This window comes from Hyperolius riggenbachi, chromosome 2 (genome assembly GCF_040937935.1).
Source record: "Hyperolius riggenbachi isolate aHypRig1 chromosome 2, aHypRig1.pri, whole genome shotgun sequence".
In the NCBI taxonomy this organism is placed as follows: Eukaryota; Metazoa; Chordata; class Amphibia; order Anura; family Hyperoliidae; genus Hyperolius; species Hyperolius riggenbachi.
Window position 1 is genome coordinate 32812545 of NC_090647.1, and position 17991 is coordinate 32830535.

Genomic DNA, 17991 nt, shown 5'->3' on the forward strand with positions numbered 1-17991 from the left:
TGTGAGTTGTGGTGCCCCAATGGGCATTTATTTATGTGATCTGCTGGATTTTTGTTTTGTATTAATGAAGAGGGTTCTTTATCTAACATTTTGCTGGGCAGGTCTACTTAGACCGCTGTTAAGTTCATGTAAATTTGGCCCCACCCATGGCCACACCCACATTTAGTGCATGGCCTCACTTGAGTGCCCAAAAGTGCTCCGGATCTCTTAGCATCCTTGGAACGCCCCTGCCAATGAGGCAATGTTTAAACAAAATTAGGCAGGTGCATAAATTTGGGCACCACAAAGAAGAAATGAAATCAATATTTAGTAGATCCTACTTTTGCAAAAATTACAGCCTCTAAACACTTCCTGTAGGTTCCAATGAGAGTCTGGATACTGGTTGAAAGTATTTTGGACCATTCCTCTTTACAAAACATCTCTAGTTCATTCAGGTTTGATGGCTTCTGATCATGGATCGCTCTCTTTAACTCACACCACAGATTTTCAATTATATTCAGGTCTGGGGACTGAGATGGCCATTCCAGAACATTGTACTTGTTCCTCTGCATTAATGTCTTAGTAGATTTTAAGCAGTGTTTAGGGTCGTTGTCTTGTCAGCTTCAGCTTTGTCACTGATTCCTGGACATTGGTCTCCAGAATCTGCTGATACTGAGTGGAATCCATGTGTCCCTCAACTTTGACAAGATTCCCAGTCCCTGCACTGGTCACTCAGCCCCACAGCATGATGGAACCACCACCATGTTTTACTGTAGGTAGCAGGTGTATTTTTTTGGAATGCTGTGTTATTTTTCCACCATGCATAACGCCCCTTGTTATGCCCAAATAACTCAATTTTAGTTTCATCAGTGCACAGCACCTTATTCCAAAATGAAGCAGGCTTGTCCAAATGTGCTTTAGCATACCTCAGGTGGCTCTGTTTGTCCTGTGGGCGGAGAATAGGCTTCCTCTGCATCACTCTCGCATACAGCATCTCCTTATATAAAGTGCGCCAAATGGTTGAATGATGCACAGTGACTCCATCTGCAGCAAGATGATGTTGTAGGTCTTCGGTGCTGGTCTGTGGGTTGACTCTGACTGTTCTCACCATTTGTCGCTTCTGCTTATACAAGATTTTTTTTGGTCTGCCACTTTGAACCTTAACTTGAACTTAACCTGTGGTCTTCTATTTCCTCAATATGTTCCTAACTGTGGAAACAGACAGCTGAAATCTCTGAGACAGTGTAATAAACAATGGAGAGACAGCTGCGGTGAACAGCGCTACCACCGCAGCTGCCTTCAGCTCTCTGCCAAGCAATGTATCCATGCCTCGGGCGTCTAGCACGCCGAGGACGGGTCTGTCATCCGCACATAGGGTTGCATTGCCGCGTGCGCGCGCGCACAGTCGGGACCTTTATGCGGGGAGGAGGCGCGTCAGCTGACCGGCCGGTCGGCTGATGTCAGAGGAGACGCTCGACGCTCCTCATTGGCTGATAGGAGGGGGCGTGCCGAAGGGGTCTCCTCTGCTTTATAAGCCTAGCTGAATCACTCGCAACTTGTCTGCTGTTGCGAATACTTTGTGTTAGCGCTCAGACCTTAGATAGTTCCGGTGTGCTTTAATCCGGGAGGAAACCGGGGATTTCACACAAGATAGGAATTGTTTGATAGCTATTAAGATACTTCATTACTGTGTTATTATCTGTGTTTGACTCTGGCTCGTTCTGACTACTCTTCCGCTCAGTGATTCTGTACCTCTGCCCATCTGATCTTGCTGCCGACTCTGCCTGTTATATCTTCCTGTCTCTGCCTTCCGATTATGTACTGCATCTGTCTGTCTGTTGCCAACTCGATTAGTCTGACCACTCTACTCTCACCAGAGGACCCTTGACTCTGGTGAGGGGTGCTGTACTGTTAGTACCCACCAGCTCCTCTGGTGAGGGTTAGCCAAACCTATCAGTACTAATGTTGCACCAATCACTATACTTGCTATTAGCTATCTCATCAGCTGTCTGGTATATCTGTATTATTGGTGATTCTGCAGATCACCATATAATCAGGTATATATCTGTATTATAGGTGACACTGCAGATCACCTGATAATTAGAACTCTGTTCATGCTGACACATATCATTACAGAACAGCAGACCACAATGTCTATGGACGCACTGCGTAGCCAGGTTGAGGCCTTGACCACATCGGTGAACAATTTAACCGTGTTGGTCAATACCCAACAGACTCAGATCACCCAGCTGTCTGGAGTTGTGCGGACCCTCCAGACTGCAACCGCACCAGTGCAGTCCCCTCCAGTTATAGAGCCTAGAATGCCTCTCCCTGAAAAGTTTTCAGGACACAAATCTGATTTTCAGAATTTCAGAAATCGCTGTCTTTCTTACTTTGAGATGAGACCTGTTTCATCAGGAACCGAGAGTCAGAGGGTGACCTTCATTACCTCTGCCCATCTGATCTTGCTGCCGACTCTGCCTGTTATATCTTCCTGTCTCTGCCTTCCGATTTTGTACTGCATCTGTCTGTCTGTTGCCAACTCGATTAGTCTGACCACTCTACTCTCACTAGAGGGCCCTTGACTCTGGTGAGGGGCGCTGTACTGTTAGTACCCACCAGCTCCTCTGGTAAGGTTTAGCCAAACCTATCAGTACTAATGTTGCACCAATCACTATACTTGCTATTAGCTATCTCATCAGCTGTCTGGTAGATCTGTATTATTGGTGATTCTGCAGATCACCATATAATTAGTATTATAGGTGATACTGCAGATCATCTGATAATCAGAACTCTGTTCATGCTGACACATCATTACAGACAACTTTCTGTATCCTTCACCTAAACCAGGCATGGGCAAATGCATTTGCCTTTATGAGTCATGACTGTGGCTGTCAGACTCCTGCAATGCATTGTAGGACTTGTAGTTCCTCAACAGCTGGAGGGCCAAGTTTGCCCATGCCTGACCTAAACCATGATGGTGAACAATCTTTGTCTTCAGGTCATTTCAGTGTTGTATTGAGACCCCCATCTTGCTATTCTTCAGAGAAAATTAGAAGAGGAGGGAAACTTACAATTGACTCCCTTAAATACTCTTTCTCATAATTGGATTCACCTGTGTATGTAGGTCAGGGGTTACTGAGCTTACCAAGCCAGTTAGAGTTCCAATAATTCGTTCTAATTGTTTTGAAATCAATAAAATGACACCTGCCTTATTTTATTTAAACAATTATTGCGCCCTTTCTGTAAATCCAATAAACTTCATTTCACTTCTGAAATATTACTGTGTGTGTCTCCTATATGGTATATTTAACTGACATTTTCATTATTGTAACAACCAACGATTTATACAGGAAAATCATGACAATTAACAAGGTTTCCCAAACTTTCGCATCTCACTGAAAACAAAACCCTGAGGATCCCTTATGAGGAGATGGGCTAGTTGAAAACCTGTTGGTTCTGTCAGATTTCTACTACCTACTGTAAGTGACAGCAACATGGGAGAAAAGTAATTTATGGCTTATTTTACTCTGGGAGAAATATACTTATTTGTATGTGTTCACACACATTTACATACAGGAAGTGAGGTGGAGGTATGTCAACAATAAAACCATTTTGTTTTACTTGGGTGGAAAACACAAAAAATAATCTGTTATGTTCTTGTTGCTGCCCTTCTCTCAATTGAGATTTCCTTTGTTTCATTTCCAGAAAACAAAGCGACAAAACAGGAACTAAGCGAATCTCTTCAACAGGAACACAGACAGTATTAAAATCCCCACAGAGGTTTTAGCCAATAATTATTCTCCAAAATAAAATTAGCTGGAGTTACACTCTAAGATTCAAGACAGGTGAAGGGTCAGAATCAGGGTTAGAGTCAAAATGTAATCAGGAAAATGGATGAAGTTGGGTGCAGCCACTATATTGTTTGTGTGGGGAAACCTGACTGCCTGGGGGAAACCTACTCACACGGGGTGAACATATAAACTCCAACTACCGGTGTGAGGAGGAAGGACAGGTTGAAAGCCAAGGTGAGGCTAGTACGAGGTTTAACCCCCCTGGCGGTCTGATTCTTTCCAGATTTTAGGTTCTAAAAGCGGTGTAATTTTTTTGCAGGCTTTTAGACCCTAAAACCGGGAAAAAATCACACCGCTGAGAGTCCTGCAGCAGCCCCTCAACTTACTCACCTCCCTGGGATCAACCGCTGCAGATCTCCCTCCGTCCTCTGGGTGGTGCTGTAACCCTGCAGGGAGATTGCTGACGTCAAACGGCGATCTCACCCGAGGGATGCAGAGACTCGGAGGACAGGAAGGAGAACGGCGTCCGGATCCCCCGGGAGGTGAGTGAAAACACCTGCTGTGCACTATGCTCTGCACTGTCTTGCCGGCGGTTACCATGAGTCATGCTTGCGATTACCGCTCCTGGCTTGTTTTCTCCAACCCGAGCTTGACTCATGATAACCGCCAAGGAGGTTAAACTACTTGCATACATACGAAGAATGTCGCCTGCAAGAATTGGGACTTGAACCATTGGGCGACAGTCCTTGGCTGACCTCTGTACAGACACATTCTGCTGCTATGGAGGGGAGAGGAGGACCAATGGTGTGGCCTAGAGCAGCACAGAGTGGGGAGGGGGGGGGAGAGAGAGACGGATGAGACAATCTGCCAGCCACATATCCCGTCAATGTATCAGGGGATTGGCCGCCGCACCCCAAGAACCATCTAAGGGCCCTTTTTCATGAGCAGTTGATAGGCACTGAAAACACTGCCAAACGCACACAATTGCTTGCTGCTGCCTGGCAACTGCTTATACTAGGGCCAGATTTACCATTTGGCACTGCAGGCAGGTGCCTACAAGCGCCGTATGGGGCAAAGGCGGCTCCCCAAATGTCCCTCTTCACTATCAAATGCGTATCACTTACTCCCACCGGCCACTTACGTCACGCTCTGGTGGCCGCTTCATGCTCCGCAGCTAGCCACAAGCAGTAACAGCCAGGCTAGTGACTCTGTCACACTCTCTCATCCCACCTGCCATATTCCTTCTTGCCTACACGCAGCTCTGCAACTTGCAAGTCTTCAGCAGGAGCTGCGTGCATAGGCATCGGGGGTGGTGCGCAGCTCAGTCACTGCTGCGTGGGAACGAGGGGAGAGAGATGTGTGAAAGCGGCAGCATGGGCAGTCCCCATCTGCAGCAAGATGATGTTGTAGGTCTTTGGTGCTGGTCTGTGAGTTGACTCTGACTGTTCTCACCATTTGTCGCTTCTGTTTATCTGAGATTTTTCTTGGTCTGCCACTCTGAACCTTAACTTCAACTTAGCCTGTGGTCTTCCATTTCCTCAATATGTTCCTAACTGTGGAAACACAGACAGCTGAAATCTCTAAGACAGTTCTCTGTATCCTTCACCTAAACCATGATGGTGAACAATCTTTGTCTTCAGGCAGGGCAGTTTCTAGGTTAGATAGGTAGGTGCCCGCAGTATAGTTTAGATAGGTAGGTGCCCGCAGTATAGGTTAGATAGGTAGGTTCCCCCAGTATAGGCTAGATAGGTAGGTTCCCCCAGTATGGGTTAGATAGGTACGTTCCCCCAGTATGGGTTAGATAGGTATGTTCCTGCAGTTAAGGTTAGATAGGTAGCTTCCTGCAGTATAGGTTAGATAGGTAGGTTTCCGCAGTATAGGTTAGTTAGGTAGGTTCCCCCAGTATGGGTTAGATAGGTACGTTCCCCCAGTATGGGTTAGATAGGTATGTTCCTGCAGTTAAGGTTAGATAGGTAGCTTCCTGCAGTATAGGCTAGATAGGTAGGTTCCCCCAGTATAGTTTAGATAGGTACGTTCCCCCAGTATGGGTTAGATAGGTATGTTCCTGCAGTTAAGGTTAGATAGGTAGCTTCCTGCAGTATAGGTTAGATAGGTAGGTTCCCGCAGTATAGGTTAGTTAGGTAGGTTCACGCAGTATAGGTTAGTTAGGTAGGTTCACGCAGTATAGGTTAGTTAGGTAGGTTCTCGCACTATAGGTTAGTTAGGTAGGTTCCCGCAGTATAGGTTAGATAGGTAGGTTCCTTCAGTATGGGTTAGTTAGGTAAGTTCCCACAGTATGGGTTAGTTAGGTAGGTCCCCGCAGTATGGCTTAGTTAGGTAGGTTCCCGCAGTATGGGTTAGATAGGTAGGTTCCCGCAGTATGGGTTAGTTAGGTAGGTTCCCGCAGTATGGGTTAGTTAGGTAGGTTCCCACAGTTTAGTTTAGATAGGCAGGATCCCGCAGTATAGGTTAGTTAGGTAGCTTCCCGCAGTATAGGTTAGTTAGGTAGCTTCCCGCAGTATAGGTTAGATAGGTAGGTTCCCGCAGTATAGGTTAGATAGGTAGGTTCCTTCAGTATGGGTTAGTTAGGTAAGTTCCCGCAGTATGGGTTAGTTAGGTAGGTCCCCGCAGTATGGCTTAGTTAGGTAGGTTCCCGCAGTATAGGTTAGATAGGTAGGTTCCCGCAGTATAGGTTAGATAGGTAGGTTCCTGCAGTATGCGTTAGTTAGGTAGGTTCCCGCAGTATGGGTTAGTTAGGTAGGTCCCCGCAGTATGGGTTAGTTAGATAGGTTCCCGCAGTATAGGTTAGATAGGTAGGTTCCCGCAGTATGGGTTAGATAGGTAGGTTCCCGTAGTATGGGTTAGTTAGGTAGGTTCCCACAGTTTAGTTTAGATAGGCAGGATCCCGCAGTATAGGTTAGTTAAGTAGGTTCCCGCATTATAGGTTAGTTAGGTAAGTTCCCGCAGTATGGGTTAGATAGGTAGGTTCCCGCAGTATGGGTTAGTTAGGTAGGTTCCCGCAGTATGGGTTAGTTAGGTAGGTTACCACAGTTTAGTTTAGATAGGCAGGATCCCGCAGTATAGGTTCCCGCAGTTTAGGTTAAATAGGTAGGTTCCCGCGGTATAGCTTAGCTAGGTATGGGCGGCATTAGTTGGGCGCAGCAGCGGGGGGAGCGGACATAATAGTTATAACTCACCTGCTTCCGCCGAACCCGTGCAGCTTCAATGTCCTTCCTTTTCCGGCATCTGTCTCATTAGTAACAGCGCTTCCTGTGATGACATGCGGTACGTCATCACAGGGGGCACTGTTACCAGGCGACGGACGCCGGGAGAGGAAATACATTGAAACTGCGGGGGAACGGCTGAAGAAAGTGAGTTATCACTATGAAGTCCGTTCCCCCCGCTCCTGCGCCCCCCTCCAGCCGCACAATTAAGCGCCCCGGGCGATTGCACGCCCATAGAAACGGGGCTGTCTTCAGGTCATTTCAGTGTTGTTTTGAGATCCCCATGTTGCTATTCTTCAGAGACAATTAAAAGAGGAGGGAAACTTACAATTCACCCCCTTAAATACTATTTCTCATAATTGGATTCACCTGTGTATGCAGAGCCGGGACAAGGTCCTCCAGCACCCAAGGCTGAGACACCAAAGTGCGCCCCTCCATCCCTGCCACCCCAGCCATCACACACTGATTGCTATTAAACTAAGAGGCGCCACAGGGCCCACATCCTCCCCAACACCTTAATATCTAGTTATCTGGCTTGCAGTCACTGTCATGTATCCCCTTTTCTTATTTCTTTCTGCTTCAAACACAATTAGGAATGACAGCTGAATGAATTCTGCGCCCCCTCCTACACTGCGCCCTGAGGCTGGAGCCTCTCCAGCCTATGCCTCGGCCCGGCCCTGTGTGTATGTAGGTCAGGGGTCACTGAGCTTACCAAGCCAATTTGAGTTCCAATAATTCATTCTAATGGGTTTGGAATCAATAAAATGACAACAGTGCCCAAATGTATGCACCTGCCTAATTTTATTTAAACAATTATTGCGCACTTTCTGTAAATCCAATAAACTTCATTTCACTTCTCAAATATTACTGTGTGTGTCTCCTATATGGTATATTTAACTGACATTTTCATTATTGTAACAACCAACGATTTATACAGGAAAATCATGATGATTAACAAGGTTGCCCAAACTTTCGCATCCCACTGTAAACAAAACCCTGAGGATCCCTTTTGAGGAGATGGGCTAGTTGAAAACCTGTCGTTTTTTTCAGATTTCTACTACCTACTGTAAGTGACAGCAACATGGGAGAAAAGTAATTTATGGCTAATTTTACTCTGCAAGAAACATACTTCTTATTTGTATGTGTTCACACGCATTTTAAATTTTTCGTGATAGTGCCCCTTTAAGCCAAGACAGATAAGCAGTGGTAATTCTTGAGATATAGTCTGGGAATAAACCACTATGTGTGATACTGTTGGTTCTATGTAATTCAAACATGCGGACGCATCAGACCTGACAGCCCGAGTTACTCAATGGGCTCCTTCACATCTAATGTGTTTTTGTGTGTGAAAGCGGTAGTATGGGCAGTCCCGACAGCGGTGCCCTCCGTGTTACACACTGCAGCCCATACTGTCATTGAATAGATGACAGACAAGGGCCTCTGTGCTGTTATTAGCGTTGCTAGGCAACGCTGAAGGAAGCCGGTGCCGCATTGGGGAGACTACCTGGCTTCCTGCTGTGGGAGGAACTCTGCTGAGGACGGGCTTGAGCCTGAGAGGGTGGGGCTAGAGCAGGCTCGCTCTCTGGATATGCAGGTAGCAAGGATTTGCAAATTGAAATTTTGGGGGTGGGGGTAGTTGCAGCTTCTGTGTAATATTGTGTGTGTTTGTGTGTAGGTGAGTCCCACCTCCTTTCCCCCATCACATGGCAGTCAAGGAGATTATGTCTGTGTGTGTATGTACAGTATATGTGTGTGTGTGTGTGTGCGTGCGTGTATATCTGTGTGTGTGTGCAGTGTGTGTGTGTGCGTGTGTGTATAGTGTGTATATATATATCTGTGTGTGTGCGTGCGTGCGTGTGCGCTTACATGTGTGTGTATATCTGTGTGTGTGTGTGTGTGTGTAACCTGGACACACAGTCACTCAATGACCAAGTTTCTGAGCTTTCAGGTTCCTGGCATCATAAATGTGTGAATGAATGTAGTTTATCCAGCACAGAAATCTAATTGGCTGTTTGTGGCTCCACCCTCTTTTCTGGATTTTAACCTCAGTCACCCACTGACCGACTGTACCAGGTCTGAGGCCTCTGCTATTAGCAGTGTAAGAATTGCACCAGTTTAAATATTTCCCTTGAAAATCAATAGGTGAATTTTGATTGGTGACCAAGTGTGACAAGTTTAAAGAGGAACTCCAGTGAAAATAATTTAATATAAAAAGTTGCTTAATTTTTACAATAATTATGTATACATGATTTAGTCAGAGTTTGCTCATTGTAAAATCTTTCCTCTCCTAGATTCACATTCTGACATGTATTACATGGTGACATTGTTACTGTGGGCAGATTATGTAGCTGTTCTGGCTTTAACAGACAGCTATAAACAGCCATTTCCTGTGTGTGTCATTGTTACATTGTGGCAGTTTGCCCAGAGTACCGTACGGTACCAGAGCCTCTTGTGGGAGGGGTTTCAGCACAAAATCAGTCATACAGCGCCCCCTGATGGTCTGTTTGTGAAAATCATTATATTTTTCATGTAAAAGTGGGTATCAGCTACTGATTGGGATAAAGTTCAATTCTTGGTCGGAGTTTCTCTTTAAGACCTGTGCGACTAACAGCCTAAGAATGGCTGCAGTTTACATTTTCTCATTGAAAATGAATTGCTCAAATTGATTGGCTGTTTTATGTTCCGCCCGCTTTCCAAGAATTTTTGACCTCAGTCACTAAGTGACCAAGTGTGCCATGTGGTTGGCTGTTTGTGGTTCTGCCCAGGTGTGTAGGGGGTACGCGAGACCCCCAGAGCATATCCTCCCAGGCAGCAAGAAATCTGCATACAAAGTCTTGTTGAAAGCAGAAAACATACGCGCACGCATGCACTCTATTATATATATAGATATTTATACTTATATACTGTAGTATATAAATTAACATCTCACTTTTCAACGTATTGATGTTTCTTTCCCCTACTAGTGTCTTTTGGCGAACTTCCTAGCCTGCCTAGCAATTGCAATTTTTTTGGCAATTGCGTTTTTGCACTTCTCATTCTAGTGAATGAGAATCACAAGACAATCGCCGGGGAAAATGCTACATTCAGCAGGTTTGGGATCGTCAGAAATTGCAAATGTGCCGTAATCAGAGCAATGTGAGTAATCCCATAGGATTATTCCTGCTAGTCACCAACAAATCACCAAAGCGCAAATCGCAGGCAAAAAGTGCCCGAGGGTGGCCTCAGCCTTCAGCCTTTTTGTCTGTCTACAACTATACATATTCATGGTTTGCGCTCTCGGACTCTTCAATCTGTCTATGCACAACACAATGCAGACCCCCCTTCAGGGTATAACTCACCAGATCCTCTGGTCTGACCGACCACATCACGCACCCGGGGTTTATGCCCCGCCCCCCCCCAAGTCACCTCTCTGGCAAGCTGCTTTCTTCCTCCATATATCCTCGTTTTCCCAGTTCAGATCACCACCATGTACATCCACATGTGAATTAAAAAGAAGGAAGGGAAAAGGGGGAAACCGATTCCAATTGTGCAGATCGTTTATTATAAAATTAAAAAAGTCTTCAATTAAAACTTTACAGCAAGTTTGGCAAGCGTCTCATAGGCTTACAAAAAAGGTACAGGTAGGCCCTGTTCCCGAGTGGCCGCTCTATAACCATCTGCTGCCTTATTCGCTGCTGTCAGCCAAAACGTTAAACCAGCAAGGTATGCTAGCACGCTGACATGTTGGACGCAGCTCATTCGCTCCCACACTTCTCCACCAGTGACGTCACTCTGCTGGCTCTGCCCTATGCATTTCATTGCATAGCATATCATCAGGGGCTATGTCTACAACTATACACTTTCCAAATAAAAGTTGGTTCTTAATTTTCAGAAAGTGCTGGATCCCTTCTATAACATTAGTACTCCATTCCTCTTTGGACAAAGAGATGAAGGACCACAAGCGTGTCTACTACTTCTTGTTGGTGGGGGCTGCCCTTCCGTTTGTTGTTGCTAAATTTTACCTTGTGTACGTTAATTTACAATCTCAGAACATTAACACATACAGACAAACCGACATTTTTTTTTTTATTATAAATATGATGTATGATGATGCTGATGTTGTTGTCCAAGTGAGTAGACGGCTGATGTTGTTGGAAGGTGGCAGGTCTTCCACACAACTCACCACCCCTCACTGGCAAACGAGAACGACTTAAAGAGCTGTTGCTGCTCAGCTCGCAATCTGGGCTTCCTCTTTGCCTCAGAATAGGTGATCTCAAACACAGTCAGTGTGTCTCTCGGTTTTTCCTGTGGTGGTTCCACATGGAATGGGGGCCGTGCCTCTCCGGACTCCACGTCCTTCCAGTCTATCTGGATGAAGAGCGGCTCTTCCCTCAGGTTTTTCACCAGTTTTTCACGCCTTATCTGGCTCTTGCACAGTAGCTTCTTCAAGAAGTCTTTCAGCATGATGTCCATCTCCGCTGGGTAGTCTGGAGATGTGCAGCAAATGGAGGATCTGAGGTCAAAATTAAACCTATCCTCCTCATTCTTCAGGAATGGGTACCTGAAGGACGCCATGATAAAGAGCACGATTCCCATAGAGAAGTAATCTACTGTGTGGTTGTAGTCCATCTCTAGGAACACCTCCGGGGCCATATAGAACAAGGTCCCCTTACATCCTTTAGTCATGGCATTTCCAAAGACATTTTGTGCTGCCAGACCGAAGTCAGCGATCTTTATATTCCCGACTCCGTCCAGAAGGATGTTTTCCGGCTTGATGTCTCGGTGGATTATACCCTTGGAGTGGATGTACTCCAGGCCGATGACCATCTGTGCAGCAAATAGTCTGATGGAAGAGAAATAAAATCATTATTAGCATCACATGTTCAATACACAAATAAAGCAGAAAGATGTATCCATGGGGCCAGGTGCACACATAGCAGAAATGCTACCGTTGCAAACCGCTGCGTTTTATGCACCAATGTTACTCCATGGGCAGCATAAAAAAGGCATGGGTGTGTGTTTGTACTTTAGCGTTTTTATAATCGCTAGTTTTGTTGCATATAATGCATGAACGCATCAAAAACGCACATCATGAAAGTCAATGGAAACGCAATATATTAAAGGACAACTGAACTGAGAGGGATATGGAGGCTGCCATATTTATTTCCATTTAAGCAATGCCAGTTGCCACGCCCTCCTGCTGATCCTCTGCCTCTAATACTATTAGCCATAGCCCCTGAACAAGCATGCAGCAGATCAGGTGTTTCTGACATTAATGTCAGATCTGACAAGACTAGCTGCATGCTTGTTTCTGGTGTTATTCAGATACTACTGCAGAGAAATAGACCAGCAGGGCTGCCAGGCAACTGGTATTGATTAAAAGGAAATAAATATGGCAGCCTCTGTATGTATACCTCTTACTTCAGTTCCCCTTTAAGTTTTGTATGCGTTTTTGATGCGGTTTTTTTTTTAAATAAAGATATCTGATTATTTCCGCTTCCTGTTGTCTTCCTAGTGATTTGCATAAATGTAAATATTAAAACCTATAAAAAACGCATACAAATCTCACATGCGTTTTGTATATGCAAACGTATTAAAACCGCACACAAAACGTTAAAAAACGCAAACGCAGCAAAAACACACAAAAAATGCACACAACTTAAAATGAAAACATGGCATAAAATGCAGCCTTTTCACGTTATGTTATGTGTGCACCCAGCCTGACTCATTCTAAAGATCTAATACAAATTTCAGTGTGTAAAATGACTTCCTCACATTGATGTGATGTAAATAAAGCATTTTACCAGAACCTTTTCTAATAAGGGTAATTTACAAGATGGAATAGTTGTAACAGGGAGACTAGCAGATAACCCCCTCCCCCCCTCCCCCCACACACACTAGTATGCAGAGCAGTGCAGGAAGAAGTGTATGCTCCCTGCTTGCAGCACCATGTTGCTCTGATATCCTCCCCACAGTGGGTGGGCTCTGTGTGCTGCACACCTCCACATGGCTACTGGCTCCTCTTACATGTCATGTGACAGGTATGCAGCATCATGCACAGCTGATGTGAGGAGGGCAGCTGAGTGACACAAGAACAGGTAACATACTCTGCTCCCTGCGCTGCTCTGCATATTGGGGATGGGGAGGTGGGACCCCCAGGTCACAGGGGTTACAGGCAGGGCTGGATTTACCATAAAGCACTGTAGGCACGTGCCTACAGGCGCCTGATGATAGAAAGGCTGCTCTAGCTGCCTCCCTCTCTCCTTCCCTATGCAACTTAATATTGAGGGTACTTCTGGCTACCTAATACTAAGGGGCACCTGTAGCTACCCATGGCGGGCAAGGGAAGTAAGGGAGAATTGACAGCTGGGACAGCCAGCACACTTGTGGTGTGGTTCGGCAGTGATTTGTAGGCTCAAGGAGGGCGGAGTCTAGGATGCCAAGACATTTGTGACTATAAGCTCCTGTGACACAAATCCGGGCCTGGTTACAGGGGCTTGAGGGGCAGTTGTTAGCTTTATAAAACAGCAGAGTCATCTCATGGCTCCCAACTGTCCCTCTTTGGGAGCCCTGCCCTTCTGTCTCTCTTTCCTCCTCACGTGTCCCTCTTTCAGGACGTTGTCCCTCTTTCTATATAAATATGGGTATTTCTCTACTGAAAAAAATGTGTGTTTGATTGACTCTAAACTGTATTCTCATCCTTTAAATTGATGTATTTCTAGTTTTCAAGTGTTAATATGAAGAAAAATGAACCAGGATTGAAAGGACCAGTATCGTTTGAGTTATAAAACATATTTGTCTTATAAAATCTTTATGGTATGTGTGGCTAGGGGTGTGCCGGGGTGTGATCAGGGGTGTGGCAGGGGCGTGGCTTAAGTGTCCCTCTTTCTCATCTCAAAAAGTTCGGAGGTATGTAATCTTACCTTAGGGTTGTAATGTCAAAGGGAACATCAGCATCATCTATAAGTTTAGACAGGTCTCCCCCGCTCAGGTACTCCATGGCAAAGTAGAGGTAATCCTCCGACTGGAATGTACCATAGAGCTGGGTGATGAAGGGACCCTTCTTAAGGGTCTTCAAGGCCTGACTCTCCCTAAAGATGACCTCGGGGTCTTTCTTCAGGAATGCTCTTTTCCTGACCATCTTGATGGCCAGCTGTTGGTCACTGGCTCGATGGGAAGCAAGGTAAACCTGGAAGAGACAGAGGAGAATATTTAGTATTCGATAGTTAAGATGGACCAATAACAAACACAGAACATTTATATCGTGCTTTTCTCCTGGCGGACTCAAAGCGGCAGAGCTGCAGCCACTAGGACGCGCTCTATAGGCAGTAGCAATGTTAGGGAGACTTGACTAAGGTCTCCTACTGAATATGTGCAGCTTACTGAACAGGCAGCGCCGAGATTCCAACCCTGGTCTCCTGTGTCAGAGGCAGAGCCCTTAAAGAGAATCTGTACTTTAAAATTCTTACAATAAAAAGCATACCATTCTATTCATTATGTTCTCCTGGGCCCCACTGTGCTGTTTCTGCCACTCCCTGCAATCCTGGCTTGTAATTGCCAGTTTTAGGCAGTGTTTACAAACAAAAGACATGGCTGCTAACAGCATGTTATAGGCTCAGAGGAGCTCAGTCTGTGACTCACACGGAGCCTGCAGGGGGTGTGTAGAGGGTGTGTATAGCTTCTGCCTATAACAGCAGAGCAGCACATTCCTGCCTGAGCCCGGCAAAGCCGTCAAAGGAAAGAAGATTAGATTATATAACAGAGATAATACAGCCACTGTGCAACTAGGAAAGGCTGCAGTAAGACAAACCACATTAGAACAGGTATAGGAACTTATAGGATAGAAGAAATAAGGCTGAACATTTTGTTACAGAGTCTCTTTAACCATTACCAAAGATACTCAAATTCGAATTTGGGTGAAACCCGGATAGTTACTATTCGGATTTCATCCTGTGACCTGTGTGGGCTGGGCAGGGGGGTCAAGCTTACCTATCTGACGTCTTCTTAGGTCTGTTCCTCGGCGCCTCACACGATGCGTTCCACGCGGCGGTCATGTGATTACAAACACTTCCTCCTTCGGGTTGAAGGAGGAAGTGTTTATACTCACGTGACGAGTGTGGAACGCATCGTGGGAGGCGCCGAGGGATGGACCGAAGAGGATAGGTAAGCTTGACCCCCCCCCCCCCCCCCCCCCGTTCAGCCTGCACAGGTAACTGGGTGAAATCCGCATAGCAACTATCCGGGTCTCACCCGAATTCGGATTTGAGCATCTCTGACCATTACACTATCCAGCCACTACAATGCAAAAATGCTGCAGGCCAGAGTTGCTACCTGTCTATATCTAGTTCCACTGAGACCAATAAAGATGGCTATCTAAAGCCATATCTGGTCTGACCCCGCCCCTAGGGAAATCTGTCTAATTACTTACCTTGCCAAATGCCCCATGTCCGAGAAATTGATGGAACTTGAAGCTGTCCACAGTCAGTGGTGTCCTGATGGTCTGGATTCCACTCGGGCCTTGGAAGAGAAAGAGAAATCACATTAATATCATCATCTACTGAGATTTCCTATAAACCAAAGCGTATACATAATCAAATAATCATGGTTGTAAAGGTAACCCTACACTGGCAGATGTCTCGCTGAGATTAATAGGTAGTGAGAGATCTGCTTGTGCTCATCCACATCTTTCCTGCCGGGACCTTCTCACACTTATCTCTACTCCTCTATATGTCAGCCAGCATTCTCCCGCATGTGGACTCTGTGAAATAGTGATGAACCTTCTACCCTAGAATTTCCCCCAAAGGAGAGATCATGGAGAAATGTGATGGGCTGGTCATGTGATCACAGTGCAGGAACCTTTTGATTAGCTGGTCAGGATCCTTTTGATCCTGTATCACTTTTTATTATGCAAAAGAAACAGAAGTGAGATGTGATCAATGTGGCTGTGACTTGCCAATCAAAAGTCCTACAAATCTATCATATCATCAGAGCATCCACATATTGTCTATGATCTCTCCTGTAGGAAAAAGAAAGACATAGGATAAATTTGACCAATCAAATTGCATGATTGATCAAATCAGATTGGACCAATCAAATTGCAGTTGTTTCAAGGAAATAACACTCTTTACTGAGCACAGGGGCGGTGTTTCTAGAGCGGTGAACTAGGCAATTGCTCATGCTCAGGGCCCTAGAGCAGGCAAACGCCCCCCTCCAGTCTATCACCAAGATAATAGTGCCCGCTCCCTCGGGGTCCTGTATTGATGCAGTACTTACAGTGGAGCACACTTACCTTTCCAGCTGACACGCCCCCTTCCTATGTTCTACCATCTCCATCCCTGAACACTGGCGCCTGTCCTATGTGACCCGGCAGCATGTACATACCCACATAGCATGCTGCCAGGTCAGAGAGAACAGCCTCCAGTGTTAGGGGATGGTGACAGAAGGACACAGGAGGATGCCTGGCTACTGGAAAGGTGAGTGCAATGCTGCCATTCTGCATCAATACAGGGCACAGGATGACCATTATTAGCTTGGAGGGGTTACCTTGGAAGGGGCATTCAGCTGGCTCAGGGCCCTGGGGGACAACACTATCTGGGATGTGGGGAGCAAAGGGAACAACTATAGCTGCATTGGAAAGTGTAGAAACATAATGTAATGCGCCTTGATAATAGCAACGACTCAGCACTCATTAATGGTGTGCCTGCTGTACACTCATTGCTATAGATTCCTCAGTATTAACCTCCCTGGGGATAAGCCCGACACAGTGTCGGGCTAGCCACCACAGGGGATCGCATGGCCCCGGGAGAGTTTTTTTCAATGAAATTTGTTACATAGTCTTCAGCTAGCACTTGGCTAGCTACCTGTGCCCCCCAAGTGCCTCCGCTCTCCCCCCCGATCCCCGCCGCAATACATACCCCACAGGGATCCCGCGATGGCGCAGCCTCCCGATCAGCTCCAGGCTTTGCTATGGGCAGGATCGGGACTGCGCATGACGTCATGATGTCACGTCCGATCGTTGCCATAGCGACGACTGAAGCTAATTGGGAAGCTCCGCGGCTGGGTGAGTGTTGCCGGCGGCGATCGGGGGGAGCAGATAGGTGCCGGGAGACTTGGGGGACACAGGTAGCTAGCCTAGTGCTAGCTACGAAGTTTAGAGCAAGATTTATTCCAAAAATCCCTCCCGCGGACGCAGCCTCATAAACTGCGTTCCGCTAGGAAAGTTAACCTATATATTTGAGATGCATAATAACCAATAATGATGTAGTACTTACCAGCTTCTTCCTCCTCCACATCCACATGAGGTGAAGCATCAGACAGCTGATTTCCTGGCGCTGGAGTCCCAGCTACTTCCTCCACCACATAACCAGAAACATCAGCTTCTTCATTCTCCTCCACCAGATGCACACGAGCTGAAGCATCCGACAACTGGTATCCTGGCGCTGGATCCCCAGCTACTACCTCCACCACATGACCAGAATCACCTGTGAACACAAAGATAAAAAAATGATTAGCCTAACATTCAGCAAAATGCAACTTTTATTATTATGTTTTGATTTTTTAAAGCGCCAATATATTACGCCGCACTGGACAATAAGTATATATAATGATACAAGAATGACAGATGTAAAAAGGTTATACAACATACAACAAAGTTATTCAAACAAACGCTGCAAGATACATGATCATGCGATTATGGGCTATAGTTAGGTATGCTCAGTAATACAGGTACAAGCTTTCACACACCGCCTAGTGTGAACCCAGCCTGCATCCTCTGACACTTCCGCCTTTACAGCAGCAGTGTGCCCCTGCACACTCCGGGATAATTTACTTTTTGTGAAATTGATTGAACCAATCAGATTGGATCAATCACATTGGTCTAAAGGTGCCCATTAACGCTACAATTTTTTCATCAGATGCGATCTTTTGACGCACTTTTATGACCACAAGTAATCGGAAGTTAATTATTGATTGTTCAATAAGGGCATTTTCTCTCTTCAGATACTATCATAAAATCC

General features: G+C 45.8%; 1 protein-coding gene across 1 annotated transcript; it reads right to left on the minus strand.

The window, feature by feature from the left end:
* Nucleotides 1-11154: 11154 nt before the first annotated feature.
* Nucleotides 11155-16499, minus strand: LOC137547472 (protein kinase C theta type-like). The gene is made up of 4 exons (XM_068271070.1): nt 16358-16499; nt 15405-15493; nt 13900-14165; nt 11155-11819 (listed from the first exon to the last, which is right to left on the minus strand). Exons 1-4 carry the CDS (start codon nt 16497-16499, stop codon nt 11156-11158), a joined length of 1161 nt encoding a protein of 386 aa, XP_068127171.1. The 3' UTR covers nt 11155.
* Nucleotides 16500-17991: the final 1492 nt, after the last annotated feature.

Bases quoted from the DNA above. Each gene is read 5' to 3' on its own strand.
- LOC137547472 (XM_068271070.1), bottom strand. From the start codon at position 16,499: ATGGTCATCCTGTGCCCTGTATTGATGCAGAATGGCAGCATTGCACTC. The intron at 15,494-16,357 runs GTATGTACATGC...TTCTCTTCCAAG, and splicing joins CCTGGCAGCATGCTATGTGG to GCCCGAGTGGAATCCAGACC. The intron at 11,820-13,899 runs GTAAGATTACAT...CTCTTCCATCAG, and splicing joins TTTGACATTACAACCCTAAG to ACTATTTGCTGCACAGATGG.